Source organism: Martes martes, assembly GCF_963455335.1.
Source record: "Martes martes genome assembly, chromosome: 1".
Lineage (NCBI taxonomy): Eukaryota > Metazoa > Chordata > Mammalia > Carnivora > Mustelidae > Martes > Martes martes.
The window spans coordinates 205,757,909-205,776,325 of record NC_137888.1 but is presented as its reverse complement, the minus strand read 5'-3'; the positions used below and the strand labels follow the sequence as shown (position 1 = coordinate 205,776,325).

General features: G+C 40.1%; 2 protein-coding genes across 2 annotated transcripts in view; one reads left to right on the top strand and one right to left on the bottom strand.

The window, feature by feature from the left end:
- Nucleotides 1–18,417, bottom strand: part of LOC308351366 (olfactory receptor 7C2-like) — a gene marked incomplete at both ends in the record, with an annotated part of 88,167 nt that overhangs the window by 23,884 nt on the left and 45,866 nt on the right. The window lies entirely within an intron of this gene.
- The window catches only part of LOC308351402 (olfactory receptor 7E24-like), a gene marked incomplete at both ends in the record, with an annotated part of 41,666 nt that continues 25,905 nt past the window's right edge, over nucleotides 2,657–18,417 (top strand). The window contains one exon of the mRNA XM_080817018.1: nucleotides 2,657–3,589. Within this exon, the coding sequence (XP_080673144.1) occupies nucleotides 2,657–3,589 (933 nt within the window). The remainder of the gene's footprint in view (nucleotides 3,590–18,417) is intronic.

Below are 18,417 nucleotides of genomic sequence, written 5' to 3'. Positions count from 1 at the left end.
CCAGCCACTCTCAGTTTGTGTCCTATAATCAAGAGTCTCTTATGGTTTCCCTCCCTCTCCATTTTTATCTTATTTTATTTTCCCTTCCCTTCCCCTATGTTCATTAGCTTTCTTTCTTAAATTCCACATATGAATGAAATCATACGGTATTTGTCTTTCTCTGACTAGCTTATTTCACTTTATATATATATACTCTAACTCCATCATGTAATTACAAATGGCAAAATTTTATTCTTTAATGGCTGAGTTATATTGAATTGTGTATGTACACCACAACTTCTTTATCTATTCATCTGTTGATGGACATCTGATCTCTTTCCATAGTTTAGCTATTTTGGACATTGCTGCAATAAACATTAAGGAGGGGACACCTGGGTGGCTCAGTCAGTTAAGCATCTGCCTTCAGCTCAGGTCATGATCCCAGGGTTCTGGGACTGAGTCCACCATCAGGCTCCTTGCTCAGTGGAGAGCCTGCTTCTCCCTCTGCCTCTGCTCATCACCTTGCTTACACTCTCTCTCAGGCAAATCAGTAAAATCTTTTTTTAAAAAATTGATGTATATGTGCCCTTCAAATCACCATGTTTTTACCCTTTGGATAAATACCTAGCAGTGTAATTGAGGAGTCATAGGGTAACTCTGTCTTTAACTTTTTGAGGAACCTCCATACTGTTTTGCAGAGTGATTGCATCAGTTTGCATTCCAACCAAAAGCATAAGCATAAGAGTGTTCCCCTTTGTCCACATCTAAGCCAACACCTGCTGTTTCCTGAGTTGTTTATTTTAGCAATTCTGATTGTTTGAAGTGGTATCACAGTGGTTTTGATTTGTAATTTCCTGATGGTGAGTGATAGTCATCCTTTTTTCATGTGTCTCTTAGATGTTTACAGTTGTACCAAAAACCACAAGATATCTAGGAAGAAACCTAACCAAAGAGGTAAAAGATCTGTACTCTGTAGTCAAGTATCATATAGTTTCACTTATTTGTGGAGCATAACAAATAATATAGAGGACAAGGGGAGATGGAGAGGAGAAGGGAGTTGAGGGAAATTGGAAGGAGAGGTGAACCATGAGAGACTATGGACTCTGAAAAACAACCTGAGGGTTTTGAAGGGGTGGGGGGTGGGAGGTTGGGGGAAGCAGGTGGTGGGTATTAGGGAGGGCACAGATTGCATGGAGCACTGGGTGTGGTGAAAAAACAATGAATACTGTTATGCTGAAAATAAATAAATAATTTTAAAAAAAAGATCTGTACTCTGAAAACTGTAGAACACTTGTGATAGATTTGAAGAAGGCACAAATAAATGTAAAAACATTCCATGCTCATGGATTGGAAGGAAAAAAATGATTAAAATGTCTATGCCCTCCAAAGCAATCTACATATTCAATGCAATCCTTATCAAAATACCACCACCATTTTTTACATAGCAGGAACAAACAATCTAAAATTTGTAGGAAACCAGAAAAGACCCTAAGTGTTGAGCACAATTTTTTACGTTTCTTTACACACAGGTCAGGAAATGGCCATTACAAAATGGAGCCACAAGATGATTTGTCCCTGGAAAGCTATGAAAAGGAATTTCTGGGTCCTATTTCTGTATTCCTTATTGTAAGGGCTATATGATTGTGTATGCATTTGTATCCTAAACAATGTGTTGGAGTGGGTGGCAGGGAAGTGACAGGTACATAGAGTATCAGACATCAGAAAGACACAGTGTGCTATCTTGGGTACACGTGACAATGTGTGTGGGTGTGCATATGCACATTCCTCTGGGCAACTTGATGAGTGAGAGAATCCTCAGAGCAGAGATACACAAGCTCTTCTCGTTCAATGAGATCCTTATAATACACCGGCCAAACTTAAACATCAGTTTATACTAAGGAGGGGTGTCAATGGACAGGACCTTATTGGAACAAAATCATATAATGCAATATTGTGGACCATGAACTCCCTGTGTCTTGAAATTTAAGCAGCTATGAGTCCACTTGATTCTATGAAATTCATTACCACCAATTCTCATCACTTCCCTACATACTCGCTTCCTTCTGAGCCTTGAGTTTCTGACAGAAGCACTTAGTAGGGCCTTCGAACCAGCTGTTCGAAGAACAGAACAGAACCACCTGTTCTGGAAGACCTCCTCTCTTCCATCCTCTCTTCCATGAGGTATCTATTCAAATGCCACCCTCTAAGCCAATCTTGACTGAACACCCAACATAACACCCCATGCACTGTCTTAACCTGCTTTTGTTTTCTCTAGAACATCTGTCCCTGTCTCATGATTATTTAATTTTTATATCTGCTTCTATCCTTTAACCATCATTGAATTGTAAGGACTTTTGCTATTCAACGCCCACTACTTTATGACTAGAATTCCCAAAACATGGTTGGCATTCAATATATTTCTCAAATGCATGAAATAATTTCTTAATAAAACTGTATAATACCTGACATTTTGGGGAACATCTGATGTTGCAATGAAAATTCCTAATAAGAGAGGAATCAGAATCCTCTCAAGAGGCCCAAATCTATTCACATAATATTGCAATAAGTCTTCTTAACTGGAAAATATAAATTGTTGCATTTCCACAATGTGAGCAATGACCATTTTTGTGAAAATTAGTCATGTTATTTTCGTTTGTGCTGGTAGTCACTCCACTGCATGGACCCAGGAAACAATACAGGAATTTCAGAGTTCCAGCTTCTGGGATTTTCAGAGGAACCAGAATTGCAGCCAATCATATTTGGATTTTTCCTTTCCATGTACCTGATCACGCTGTTTGGAAACCTGCTCATCATCCTGGCTGTCAGCTCTCACTCCCACCTCCACACCCCCATGTACTTCTTCCTCACCAACTTATCCTTTGTAGACATCTGCTTCACCTCCACCACAATCCCGAAGATGCTGTTTAACATCCAGACTCAGAGCAAAGTCATAACCTGTGCAGGCTGCATCACACAGATGTATTTTTTCATGCTGTTTACAGGGCTAGACATCTTTCTCCTGACTGTGATGGCTTATGACCGCTTTGTGGCCATCTGTCACCCACTGCATTACACAGTCATCATGAACCCCTGGCTTTGTGGACTGCTGGTTCTCATGTCCTGGATTCTGAGTGCCTCGCATTCCTTGTTACAAACTTCTATGGTGTTGCCGCTGTCTTTCTGCACAGTCTTCGAAATCCCCCACTTTTTCTGTGAAATCAATCAGATGATCCAACTTGCATGTTCTGACACCTTTCTCAATAACATGGTGATATATTTTGCAGCTATGTTGTTGGCTGGTGGTCCCTTCATTGGTATCCTTTACTCTTACTCTAAGATAGTTTCCTCCATACATAGGATCTCATCATCTCAGGGCAAATATAAAGCATTTTCAACCTGTGCATCTCACCTCTCAGTTGTCGCTTTATTTTATTGTACAAGCCTAGGAGTGTACCTTAGCTCTGCTGCTACCCAGAGCTCCCACTCAAGTGCAGTAGCCTCAGTGATGTACATGGTGGTCACACCCATGCTTAATCCCTTCATCTATAGCCTTAGAAACAAAGACATAAAGAGGGCTCTGATGAGATTCTGTGAGATGGCAGCTCTAAAAGCATGAATCTTCACAGAGCTGAGGAAGTGCCCACAATTGCAGGGCCCACAATCTGAACAAAATAAAAGTCCTAGCAACAGCAATAAGACAACAAAGAGAAATGAAAGGTATTCAAACTGACAATGAAGAAGTCAACCTCTCTCACTTCACAGATGACATGATACTTTATATGTAAAACCCAAAAGACTCCACCCCCAAACTACTAGAATTCATATAGCAATTCAGTAATGTGGCAGGATACAAAATAAATGTACAGAAATCAGTTGCTTTCTTATACACTAACAATGAAAATACAGAAAGGGAAATTAGAGAATTGATTTCATTTACTATAGCACCAAGAACCATAGATACCTGGGAATAAACCTAACCAAAGAGGTAAAGGATCTGTACTCGAGGAACTCCAGAACACTCATGAAAGAAATTGAAGAAGACACAAAAAGATGGAAGACCATGCCATGCTCATAGATCAGAAGAATAAACATTGTTAAAATGTCTATACTGCCTAGAGCAATCTATACTTTCAACGCCATTCCAATCAAAATACCACCGGCATTTTTCAAAACGCTGGAGCAAACAATCCTAAAATTTGTATGGAATCAGAGGAGACCCTGAATTGCTAAGGAAATGCTGAAAAAGAGAAACAAAACTGGGGGCATCACATTGCCTGATTTCAAGCTTTCCTATAAAGCTGTGATCACCAAGACAGCATGGTACTGGCACAAAACCAGACACATAGACCAGTGGAGCAGAGTAGAGAGCCCAGTTATGGACTCTTGTCTCTATGGTCAACTAATCTTCGACAAAGCAGGAAAAAATATACAGGGGAAAAATGACTGTCTCTTCAATAAATGGTGCCAGGAAAAATGGACAGCTATGTGTAGAAGAATGAAACACAACCATTCTCTTACACCAAATGTTTAGATACTTTGATCAGATTGTGGAAGTGGTACATGTCTTTTTTATTTTTTTTCCTAGAATTTCTATTTTGCTTACCTTTCCGTATAATTTATGAAACTCGTTTTATTAAGCTTTGTGATATCTCTGATATTCAAGACATTTTTCCCTTTGTCATTTTCCTAGTCTTTCAAAGTTATTCCTAACTTTGGATGTGAAATGTTCAGAACATTCTCACTTATTCAAAGGACTACATGAATCGGTTAAGAATAATTTCTTCTCAAATAAAATATATCACAGTGAGCATTTTTTCTTTTTTGACTGCATTCTATTCCCATGGAAAAATCTACTCTTAGTCATCACAGCCATTTAAATAAGTTTATAACAGAGAAAAATCTGAGACCACTGCACTTCCCTTTTGTGAACATCTTTCCTTTGTATATCACTACCTTAACTGCTCTGCCAGAGAATGCACTTTTTAATTTAAATTCAATTAGCCAACATACAGTACATCATTAGTTTCAGACATAGAGTTTAATACATCATCAGATGCATGTAACACCCAGTGCCCATCACATCATGTGCCCTCCTTATCCCCCATCACTCAGTTAACCTGTTACCCCATAGATGCCCCTCCAGCAACCCTCAGTTTGTTTTCCAGAGTTACAAGTCACTCATGCTTTGTCTCCCTCTCTGATATCTTCCCCTTTAGTTTTCCCTCCCTTCCCTTAGAATTCTCTGCACTAGTTCTTATATTCCACCTATGAGTAAAGCCAAATGATAATTACCTTTCTCTGACCTATTTCACTTATCTTAATACCCCCCAGTTCCATCCATGTTGATACAAATGGTGGGTATTCATTATGAGTAATGAGAAATGAGTAATATTCCATTGTACACTTGAACCACATCTTCTTTATCCATTCATCTGTTGAAGGACATCTTGGTTCATTCCACAGCTTAGCTATTGAGGACATTGCTTCTATGAACATTGGAGTCCAGATGACCCATTATTTCACTACATTTGTATCTTTGGGGCAAATACTTAGTAGTGCAATTGCTGGGCCATAGGGCAGCTCTATTTTTAATGTCTTGAGGAACCTCCATACGGTTTTCCACAGTGGCTATATCAGCTTGCATTTCCACCAACAGTGTGAGTGGGTTCACATTTCTCCACATCTTCACCAACATTTGTTATTCCCTGGCTTGTTAATTTTAGACATTCTAACGGTGTAAGGTGGTATGTCACTGTGGTTTTGATTTGTATTTCCCTGATGGCTAGTGATGTTGAGCATTTTTTCATGTGTCTTTTGGCCATTTTTTGGTCTTCTTTGGAGAAGGGTCTGGTTCATATCTTCTGCCTATTTCTTAACTGGATTATCCATTTTCTGGAGAGTTAGGTTTAAGTTCCTTATAGATCTTGGATATCAGTCTTTTATCTGACACATCATTTGCAAATATCTTCTCGAGTTCCATAGATTGCCTTATAGTTTTGTTGACTTCTGCTGTCCAGAATCTTTTTATCTTAATGAGGTTGAATAGTTCCTTTTTTTATTTTGTTTCCCTTGCCTTTAGAGATGTGTTTTGCAAGAAATTGCTGCAGCTGAGGTCAAAGAATTTGTTACATGTCTTCTCCTCTAGGATGTACTGGTGGCTATAGCTGATCATGGGAATTTATCTACACTTTAAGATCCTATTGTTAAAAAGTTTGTGTCCACCATGCCTCACATAGTCACTGGGGGGTGGGGGGAAATATATATATATATATATATATATATATATATATATATATATATATGGAAATACATTTTTCCAAGTGGAATGTACACAGAAAGACAAATATGGAAAAAATAGGTTGATGTAATATGGCCTTAGAGTCAAGTTGAATTTAAAGATCATGAAGCAAAATATTAAAGCATACATTTACTTCTGTGCAAACTATTTCTTTCTCGGGCACTTCGTTTACTTACTGAGCTACAGAATATTAGGGTCTATTTGTAAGGTGTATTTATTAAGATGAAAGACTGGTGGGGCACCTGGGTGGCTCAGTGGGTTAAGCCTCTGCCTTCGGCTCAGGTCATGATCTCAGGGTCCTGGGATCGAGCCCCACATCGGGCTCTCCGCTCAGCGGAGAGCCTGCTTCCTCCTCTCTCTCTCTCTCTCTGCCTGCCTCTCTGCCTACTTGTGATCTCTCTCTGTCAAATAAATAAATAAAATCTTTTTAAAAAAATGAAAGACTGGTGACATGTTGGGGATTTGTTAAATTATTTTCTGGTTTCTGGTTGAAATTTTCCAGTGCTTCATACAAATATGATTGCTTCCATTTCTGTAAATGAAATATCTCCCACGATTTGAAATTGTGCCATAACCTCTAAAGAGACAGTGAATGAACAACATTATCATCCATTATACATGATCTTCATAAGTACAGGATGACTCACCAGCAACCCTGGGTTCCTGTACTCCATGTGCTTCAGACTCACATGCACACATACATGTTCTTCCAACCTCCCCATGTTACCTCTAAGAAACCTCAATGGAGTAATTTTTAATTCAGTTACATGAGATAAACTTGAAGAACAGAGTAATCATGAAGAAGTATCTGAAGAAATGCCTAGGAGAAAAAGAATCAGATTATTACAAATGCTGTGAGTTCTGCCTGATTTGATTATTATATCAGTTAGCTATTGCTGCATACAAAGCATCCTACAATAAAATGTCTTTGCATAGGTTCGCCTGGGTGACTCAGTTAGTTAAGCATCTGTCTTCAGCTCAGGTCATAATCTCAGGCACTAGGATGGAGTCCCCCATCAGGCTTCTTACTCAGTGGGAAGTCTGCTTCTATCTTCCCCTCTGTACCTACATCCCTTCCCACTCTGCTCATGCTCTCTCTAGTTTGTCCTCTCCCTCTCTCTCTCAAGTAAATAAATAAAATATTTAAAAATGCCCTAGTATAATGTTTTTATTATTAAAGGCGATTATACAGTAGGCAGTTTTTCTGATCTCAGCAGGGCTCCTCATGAGTCTGAAATCAGGTAGACATCTATAGATTGGGTTTCTAAGGCTCACCCATGAGGTGTGTGGCTGTAGTGCTCTTTTGCCTTGATCCAATTTATGTCATTTTACTTCTTTTATATATGTAGGTAGTCTATTGTTTTAAAAAATGAGCTTATCAGATGTGAATTCTCTTAATTTACTTCCACTATTTTAACATCCACATGTGAACCTTTGCTATCTCTCAGTTGGATGAGAAGTCTCCCACACCAGTAGTGTGACTCAACTAACTGTGCTCCAGATCTGACCCTGGGTCATGCAACACTAGAATTTCTAAATTCTAATTAATTTACTAGACATTATGACATGTGATAAACTCTACTTATTTAAAGTGTACAATGTGGGCACCTGGGTGGCTCAGTCAGCTAATTGTCTGTCTTCAGCTCAGTTCATGATCCCAGTATGCTCAGATGAAGGCTCACTTCAGGCTCTGCTCAGCAGGCAGCCTGCTTCTTCCTCTCCCTCTGCCTGCATCTCTGCCTGTTTGTGCACTCACTCTGTCTCTGTGAAATAGAAAAATAAATAAAATCTTTTTTTAAAATATAAGAATAAAGTGTACTACCTTAGGAACTGAAAGAGACACTGAAAAATCATGGGTACATACTGCATGATTCATTTCCATAGAACTCAAAAAGGTGCACAGTAAGCTCCAACAGCTTTGTTATTCAACTGTTAGGGTATAATCCCTCCAGCCTTAATTTCCTGCTGAACACAATGTGGTATCATAAACAACTTCAAAGCATGTTGTGAGGAAAGATGAAATGTATATAAGTACTTTGTTTGATCAAAGAATATTTAATACTAAGGGTTGTAGGTATGTAAATGTATGTGTATTCACGTACATTTTTATTTCAAAAAAACACACTCACAAGCATGGGTGTACATGCACAAGGCTCGTAACTATTATTAAACTCATTATAACCTATTATGTTGAAAGAAAGTTTGAGAGAAATTTGAAGGGTAAAGAAGTGAAAAAATGAACATTTGCTTTCTTTTTTTTTAATTTTTTTATTTTAATAAACATATAATGTATTTTTATCCCCAGGGGTACAGGTCTGTGAATCGCCAGGTTTACACATTTCACAGCACTCATCATAGCCCATACCCTCCCCAATGTCCATTTCCCCACCACCCTCTCCCGTCCCCCCTCCCCCCAGCAACCCTCAGTCTGTTTTTTGAAATTAAGTCTTTTATGGTTTGTCTCCCTCCCAAACCCATCTTTTCATTTTTTCTTTTCCTACCTCCCCCCAAATCCCCGCCTTGCATCTCCACTTCCTCATATCAAAGAGATCATATGACAGTTGTCTTTCTCCGATTGACTTATTTCGCTAAACATGATACCCTCTAGTTCCATCCACGTTGTCGCAAATGGAAAGATTTCATGTCTTTTGATGGCTGCATAGTATTCCACTGTGTATATATACCACATCTTCTTTATCCATTCATCTGTTGATGGACATCTAGGCTCTTTCAAACAGTTTGGCTATTGTGGACAATGCTGCTATAAACATTTGGGTGCACGTGCCCCTTCAGAGTACTACGTTTGTATCTTTAGGATATATACACAGTAGTGCAATTGCTGGGTCATAGGGTAGCTCTATTTTCAGTTTTTTGAGGAACCTCCACACTGTTTTCCAGAGTGGTTGCACCAGCTTGCATTCTCACCAGCAGTGTAGGAGGGTTCCCCTCTCTCCACATCCGCGCCAGCATCTGTCATTTCTTGACTTGTTAATTTTAGCCATTCTGACTGGTGAGAGGTGGTATCTCATTGTGGTTTTGATTTGTATTTCCCTGATGCCGAGTGATGTGGAGCATTTTTTCATGTGTCTGTTGGCCATCTGGATGTCTTCTTTGCAGAAATGTCTGTTCGTGTCCTCTGCCCATTTCTTGACTGGATTATTTGTTCTTTGGGTATTGAGTTTGATAAGCTCTTTATAGATTTTGGATACTAGCCCTTTATCTGATATGTCATTTGCAAATATCCTCTCCCATTCTGTCAGTTGTCTTTTGGTTTTGTTAACTGTTTCCTTTGCTGGCCAAAAGCTTTTGATCTTGATGAAATCCCAATAGTTCATTTTTGCCCTTGCTTCTGTTGCCTTTAGCGATGTTCCTAGGAAGAAGTTGCTGCAGTTGAGGTCAAAGAGGTTGCTGCCTGTGTTCTCCTCAAGGATTTTGATGGATTCCTTTCTCACATTGAGGTCTGTCATCCATTTTGAGTCTATTTTCATGTGTGGTGTAAGGAAATAGTCCAATTTCATTTTTCTGCATGTGGTTGTCCAATTTTCCCAGCACCATTTGTTGAAGAGGCTGTCTTTTTCCATTGGACCTTCGCTCCTGCTTTGTCAAAGATTAGTTGACCATAGAGTTGAGGGTCTATTTCTGGGCTCTCTATTCTGTTCCATTGGTCTATATGTCTGTTTTTGTGCCAGTACCATACTATCTTGATGATGACAGCTTTGTAATAGAGCTTGAAGTCTGGAATTGTGATGCCACCGACTTTGGCTTTCTTTTTCAATATTCCTTTGGCTATTCGAGGTCTTTTCTGGTTCCATAAATTTTAGGATTATTTGTTCTATTTCTTTAAAAAAATGGATGGGATTTTGATAGGGATTGCATTAAATGTGTAGATTGCTTTAGGTAGAATAGACATTTTCACAATATTTGTTCTTCCAATCCATGAGCATGGAATATTTTTCCATTTCTTTGTGTCTTCCTCAATTTCTTTCATGAGGACTTTATAGTTTTCTGAGTATAGATTCTTTGCCTCTTTGGTTAGATTTATTCCTAGGTATCTTATGGTTTTGGGTGCAATTGTAAATGGGACTGACTCCTCAATTTCTCTTTCTCCTGTCTTGTTGTTAGTGTAAGGAAATGTGACTGATTTCTGTGCATTGACTTTATATCCTGACACTTTACTGAATTCCTGTATAAGTTCTAGCAGTTTTGGAGTGGAGCCTTTTGGGTTTTCCACATATAGTATCATATCATCTGCAAAGAGTGATAGTTTGACTTCTTCTTTGCCAATTTGGATGCCTTTAATTTCTTTTTGTTGTCTGATTGCTGAGGCTAGGCCTTCTAGTACTATGTTGAACAGCAGTGGTGATAACGGACATCCCTGCCATGTTCCTGACCTTAGCGGAAAAGCTTTTAGTTTTTCTCCATTGAGAATGATATTTGCGGTGGGTTTTTCATAGATGGCTTTGATAATATTGAGGTATGTGTCTTCTATCGCTACACTTTGAAGAGTTTTAATCAGGAAGGGATGCTGTACTTTGTCAAACGCTTTTTCAGCATCTATTGAGAGTATCATATGGTTCTTGTTCTTTCTTTTATTAATGTATTGTATCACATTGATGGATTTGCGGATGTTGAACCAACCTTGCAGCCCTGGAAATAAATCCCACTTGGTCGTGGTGAATAATCCTTTTAATGTACTGTTGTATCCCATTGGCCAGTATTTTGGTGAGAATTTTCGCATCTGTGTTCATCAAGGATATTGGTCTGTAATTCTCTTTTTTGGTGGGATCCTTGTCTGGTTTTGGGATCAAGGTGATGCTGGCCTCATAGAATGAGTTTGGAAGTTTTCCTTCCATTTCGATTTTTTGGAACAGTTTCAGGAGAATAGGAATTAATTCTTCTTTAAATGTTTGGTAGAATTCCCCTGGGAAGCCGTCTGGTCCTGGACTTTTGTTTGTTTGGAGATTTTTGATGACTGTTTCAATCTCCTTACTGGTTATGGGTCTGTTCAGGTTATCTATTTCTTCCTGGTTCAGTTGTGGTAGTTTATATGTCTCTAGAAATATATCCATTTCTTCCAGATTGTAAAATTTGTTGGCATAGAGTTGCTCATAGTATGTTCTTATAATTGTTTGTGTTTCTTTGGTGTTGGTTGTGATCTCTCCTCTTTCATTCATGATTTTATTTATTTGCGTCCTTTCTCTTTTCTTTTTGATAAGTCTGGCCAGGGGTTTGTCAATCTTATTAATTCTTTCAAAGAACCAGCTCCTAGTTTTGTTTATTTGTTCTATTGTTCTTTTAGTTTCTATTTCATTGATTTCTGCTCTGATCTTTATGATTTCTCTTCTCCTGCTGGGTTTAGGCATTCTTTGTTGTTCTCTCTCCAGCAACTTTAGGTGTAGGGTTAGGTTGTGTATTTGAGACCTTTCTTGTTTCTTGAGAAAAGCTTGCGCCGCTATATATTTTCCTCTCAGGACTGCCTTTGTTGTGTCCCACAGATTTTGAACCGTTGTGTTTTCATTATTATATGTTTCCATGAATTTTTTCAATTCTTCTTTAATTTCCTGGTTGACCCATTCATTTTTTAGAAGGATGCTGTTTAGTCTCCATGTATTTGCGTTCTTTCCAAATTTCCTCTTGTGATTGAGTTCTAGCTTCAGAGCATTGTGGTCTGAAAATATGCAGGGAATGATCCCAATCTTCTGATACTGGTTGAGACCTGATTTATGACCCAGGATGTGGTCTATTCTGGAGAACGTTCCATGTGCACTAGAGAAGAATGTATATTCTGTTGCTTTGGGATGGAATGTTCTAAATACATCTGTGATGTCCATCTGGTCCAGTGTGTCATTTAAGGCCTTTATTTCTTGTTGATCTTTTGCTTAGATGATCTGTCCATTTCACGGAGGGGAGTGTTAAAGTCCCCCGCTATTATTGTATTACTGTCAATGTATTTCTTTGATTTTGTTATTAATTGGTTTATATAGTTGGCTGCTCCCATGTTAGGGGCATAGATATTTAAGATTGTTAGGTCTTCTTGTTGGACAGACCCTTTGAGTATGATATAGTGTCCTTCCTCATCTCTTATTATAGTCTTTGGCTTAAAATCTAATTGATCTGATATAAGGATTGCCACCCCAGCTTTCTTCTGATGTCCATTAGAATGGTACATTTTTTTCCACCCCCTCACTTTAAATCTGGAGGTGTCTTCGGGTCTAAAATGAGTTTCTTGTAGGCAGCATATGGATGGGTTTTGTTTTTTTATCCATTCTGATACCCTGTGTCTTTTGATTGGGGCATTTAGCCCATTAACATTTGGGGTAACTATTGAGAGATATGAATTGAGTACCATTGTATTGCCTGTAAGGTGACTGGTACTGTATATTGTCTCTGTTTCCTTCTGATCTACTACTTTTAGGGTCTCTCTTTGCTTAGAGGACCCCTTTCAATATTTCCTGTAGAGCTGGTGTGGTGTTTGCAAATTCTTTCAGCTTTTGTTTGTCCTGGAAGCTCTTTATCTCTCCTTCTATTTTCAATGATAGCCTAGCCGGATATAGTATTCTTGGCTGCATGTTCTTCTCGTTTAGTGCTCTGAATATATCATGCCAGTTCTTTCTGGCCTGCCAGGTCTCTGTGGATAGGTCCGCTGCCAATCTAATGTTTTTACCCTTGTATGTTACAGACTTCTTTTCCCGGGCTGCTTTCAGAATTTTCTCTTTGTCGCTAAGACTTGTAAACTTTACTATCAGGTGACGAGGTGTGGACCTATTTTTATTGATTTTGAGGGGTGTTCTTAGCATCTCCTGGATTTTGATGTTTGTTCCCTTTGCCATATTAGGGAAATTCTCTCCAATAATTGTCTCCAATATACCTTCTGCTCCCCTCTCTCTTTCTTCTTCTTCTGGAATCCCAATTATTCTAATGTTGTGTCGTCTTATGGTGTCGCCTATCTCTCGAATTCTCTCCTTGTGGTCCAGTATTTGTTTGTCTCTCTTGCTCAGCTTCTTTATTCTCTGTCATTTGGTCTTCTATGTCACTAATCTTTCTTCTGCCTCATTTATCCTAGCAGTGAGAGCTTCCATTTTTGATTGCACCTCATTAATAGCTTTTTTGATTTCAACTTGGTTAGATTTTAGTTCTTTTATTTCTCCAGAAAGGGCTTTTATCTCTCCGGAGAGGGTTTCTCTAATATCTTCTATGCCTTTTTCGAGCCCAGCTAGAACCTTGAGAATTGTCATTCTGAACTCTAGATCTGTCATGTTACCAATGTCCGTATTGATTAGGTCTCCAGCCTTCAGTACTGCCTCTTTTTTTTTTTTTTTTTTTTTTGTGGTGAGTTTTTCCGCCTTGTCATTTTGTCCAGATAAGATTTGCTTTCTCCTGCTGGGGAATTCTGCTGTTCTTGGTGACTGAAGTTGGTTTTGGATGGGTTTCTTGTTGATCTTCTGGGGGAGGGGCCTGTTGTAGTGATTCTCAAGTGTCTTTGCCGCAGGCAGAATTGCACCACCGTTGCCAGGGGCCGGGAAAAGTAATCCGCTCGGGTTTGCTTTCGGGAGCTTTTGTTCCCTGAGTGCTTTCCGTAGAGTTCCAGAGGACGGCAATGAAGATGGCGGCCTCCCAATCTCTCAGCCCAGAGGAGCTGAGAGCTTGGGGTTCCGCTCCTCAGTGAGCCCTTAGAGAAAAGCGCCCAACCACCCCGCCTCCCTGGCTTGCGGTCGCGCCTTGAGGAAAGCAGTCAATTGCTGGAGCCTGGAGAAAAGCGCCCGGTCGCTTCCGTCTCCGTGGCCTCCGGCCACTCTCCGAGCCCACCCAGCCTGCAACCGGCACAAGGTAACCCCGGGCTGAGAGCTCAGTCCTCGGCTCTGTCACTGTATCTGGCTTCCCCGCTCCAATACTTGCGAGCTCCGTGGCCCTCAGACACCCCCAGTCCTTCCGTGACCCCGCAGGACCTGGGGTTATGCTGACCCCGCCTGGGTTTCCCCCCGGTTTAGCTCCTGGAGTGATGTCTCCCAGTGGAGCAGACTTTTAAAAGTCCCGATTTTGTGCTCCGTTGCTCCGCCGCTTGCCGGGGGCCCGCCCCTCCCCCCGGGGTCTATCTTCCTGTCGCTTTGGATTCACTTCTCCACAGGTCCTACCTTTCAGAAAGTGATCGATTTTCTGTTTCTAGAATTGTTGCTCTTCTTCTCTTCAATTTCCCGTTGGATTTGTAGGTGTTCACAATGGTTAGATAAGCTATCTAGCTGATCTCCTGCTACCTGATGTCGTCTCAGCCTGCTACTTCTCCGCCATCTTTCTCCCCTCCCCCGAACATTTGCTTTCAAAAGGAATATTAGGAATATATAAATTTAAACCAAAAAAATTGAGAACATATGGCCTTAATTTTCACAATGAATTGGTTTTCCTATCTTAATGTCCAGTGTGTTCAAAGACACGACCACATTGATATTTATGCAAGGAGAATCTCTCTGTATGACCAAATAAGGCTCATTATCTCCAAAAAGACTTTAGATCATTCTTCTACTAAAGATAGGGTTTCAGCACCAAACCCCTGTACCAAAAGAAGTTAAGTGAATGATTTGAGAGGTTTAAATTCACTTTCTTCAAAGGAAACTTTATTGGAGAAATGTCTTTATCACTTTCTTGTTGCTGCTATCACCAATTGCCACACTGAGGGTTTAACAGAAACAAATTTCACTCTTCCAGTCCTGGAGGTCAAAGGTGAAAATAAGTCTCATTAGGCTATAATCAATATGTCTCTGTAAGACACAGAGAGTGTAAATTCCTGCCTAGTTCTGTGATTCTAGGTCACTATTTAGTCTCCAAAAAAAAAGCATATGCTTCCGAAATCTACTTGGTAGCTGAACAGGATCCTCATTATTGTCACTCTTTTTGTTTAAGATTCATTTATTTAGAGGCACCTGGGTGGCTCAGTGAGATAAAACCTCTGCCTTCGGTCAGGTCATGACCCCGGAGTCCTGGGATTGAGCCACACATCGGGCTCTCTGCTCGGCAGGGAAACTGCTTCCTCCTCTCTATCTGCCTGACTCTCTGCATACTTGTGATCTCTGCCTGTGAAATAAATAAATAAAATCTTTTTTTAAAAAATTGCTTATTTATTTGAGAGACAGAGAGAGAGAGAGCAAGAAAGGGGGACAGGGCAGAGGAGTGGGAGAGAGAATCTCAAGCAGACTCCTAGCTGACCATGGAGCCCAAAGTCATCCCAGGAGTCAGAGATCGTGACCTAGGCTGACACTAAGAGCTGGAAGCTCAACTGACTGAGCCAAACAGATGTCCCTAGAGTCACTTCTTAATAGCTATCAGAAACAAGCTTGAATAACAGAATGATCATGTATGTCGCTACATAGCAAGCCATCCTGAAAGCAAATGACTTGGTATAATGTCTTTTGTATCCAATGGCATTGTATGGTTATGAGTTGTTATAATCTCTGTTGATCTTGTCAAGTCTTGACTCAGTTGTATGTCAGCTGTGGGAGCGCTGCTGATCTCTCTCTTGGGCATTCTAATACAATCATGGCTTAACTAGCTACCTGTGGCTGATCTAGAGTGGCTTTGGCTTGGACAACTGGGTTCTGCTGCACATATTCTCACCTCCTCTGGCAGCCCACCAAGCTCATTTCATTTATGGAGGCAGAGATCCAAGAGAGAACAGCAGAAATGCACCAAGACTTTAAGGACCACTGTCATTGCCAGGATATCCTGCTGGCTACAGCAAATTAAAAATTCCTAATCCAGCCCAGATCAAAGAGGGAGGAAAAGTCTCCATCACCTGAAGGAAGGTGCTGCACACACTGCCAAACACGTGGCTACAGAGAAAGATGGGGATGTTGAGCCATCTCTGCAAACAGTCTACACTGGTGTAAATTTCAATTAGAAAGGTTTCATTTCTGGTTTCCACCTCGTTGATCTCTGCTCTAATCTTGATTATTTCCCTTCTTATGTGTGGAGTTGGTTTGATTTGTTGTTGATTCTCCAGTTCTTTAAGGTGTAGAGACAGCTGGTGTATTCTGGATTTTTCAATTTTTTTGAGGGAGGCTTGGATGGCTATGAATTTCCCCCTTAGGACCGCCTTTGTTGTATCCCATAGGTTTTGGAGTGAAGTGTCTTCGTTCTCATTGGTTTCCATAAATTGTTTAAGTTCTTCTTTGATCTCCTGGTTGATCCAAGCATTCTTAAGCAAGGTGGTCTTTAGCTTCCAGGTATTTGAGTTCCTTCTGAACTTTTCCTTGTGATTGAGCTCCAGTTTCAAAGCATTGTGATCTGAGAATATGCAGGGAATAATCTCAGTCTTTTGGTATCGGTTGAGCCCTGATTTGTGACCCAGTATGTGGTCTATTCTGGAGAAGGTTCCATGTGCACTTGAGAAGAATGAGTATTCTGTTGTTTTAGGGTGGAATGTTCTGTATATATCTATGAGGTCCATCTGGTCCAATGTGTCATTCAATGCTCTTATTTCTTTATTGATTTTCTGCTTCGATGATCTGTCTAGTTCTGAGAGAGGCGTGTTAAGATCTCCTACTATTAATGTATTCATATCAATATGACTCTTTATCTTGATTAATAGTTTTCTTATGTAATTGGCTGCTCCCATACTGGGGGCATAGATATTTACAATTGTTAGATCATCTTGGTGGATAGTCCCTTTAAGAATGATGTAGTGTCCTTCTGTATCCCTGACTACCGTCTTTAGTTTAAAATCTAATTTATCTGATATGAGAATCGCTACCCCGGCCTTCTTTTGAGGCCCATTGGCGTGAAAGATGCTTCTCCATCCCTTCACTTTCAGTCTGGGTGTATCTTTAGGTTCAAAATGGGTCTCTTGTAGACAACATATGGATGGGTCCTGTCGTTTTATCCAGTCTGCAACCCTGTGTCGTTTTATGGGTGCATTTAGGCCATTCACATTGAGAGTGATTATTGAGAGATACGTTTTTATTGACATTGTGTTATCTTTGAAGTCTTTCTTTCTGTCGATTGTCTCTATATTTCTGTTCAATGCTATTCTTAGGATTTTTCCTCTTTTATAGAACCCCCCTTAATATTTCCTGCAGTGTCGGCTTGGTGGTTGCATAGTCTTTCAAGCCTTGCCGGTCTTGGAAACTCTTTATCTCTCCATCCATTTTGAATGTCAGTCTTGCTGGATAAAGTATTCTTGGCTGCATGTTCTTCTCATTTAGTGCCCTGAATATATCTTGCCAGCCCTTTCTGGCTTGCCAGGTCTCTGTGGACAGGTCTGACGCTATTCTGATGGGCTTTCCTCTGTATGTAAGGAGCTTCTTTGTCCTAGCGGCTTTCAAGAGATTGTATCTACAATTATGATTCCTCAATTTTACTATGAGGTGCCTGGATGTTTTTTTTGAATTTATAATCTTGGGGGGGGACCTTTCTACTTCTAGTACATGAACACTTGTTCCATTCGCAAGATTGGGAAAATTTTCATGAAAAACTTGTCCCACTATATCTTCTAGACTTCTTTCTTTCTCCTCCCCTTCAGGGATTCCAATAATTCTGACGTTGGAACGTTTCATGGCATCATTTATTTCCCTGATTCTGTTTTCGTGGCTTCTAAGCTGTTTGTTCCAGGCTTCCTCCTGATCCTTTCTCTCTATTTGTTTGTCCTCCAGATCACTAATTCTATCTTCTGTCTCAGTTACCCTAGCTTTTAGAGAATTTAGATTAGATTGGAACTCATTGAGAGCGTTGTGAACCTCATCCCTGGTGGCCTTCAGCTCTGCCCTAACATTATGAACCTCCTCTCTGGTCGCTTTCAATTCTGCCCTAATCAATTCCGTTTGGTCATCCATGGCTTTCTCCAACCTAGCTATTGCCTGGATAATTGTTAGCCTGAATTCTCTTTCTGACATATTGTCTATGTTGATAGCCATTAGCTCTGTTGCAGAAGGCCCATCCTCTGTATTTTTCTTCTGTTGGGGATTCCTCCTCCTAGTCATTTTGGTGAGAGATGACTGGACAGATGTAGCTGGATGTATTGACCGTGGTGCAGTCAAGGTGCACCCTGGAACGCTTCTGAGCACTCAGGATTCCCCACCCAAATGAGAGAAAAAAGAAAAGAAAAAGAAAAAAGAGGGAGAGAGAGAGACAGGAAAAAAAGGGAAGATAAAAGT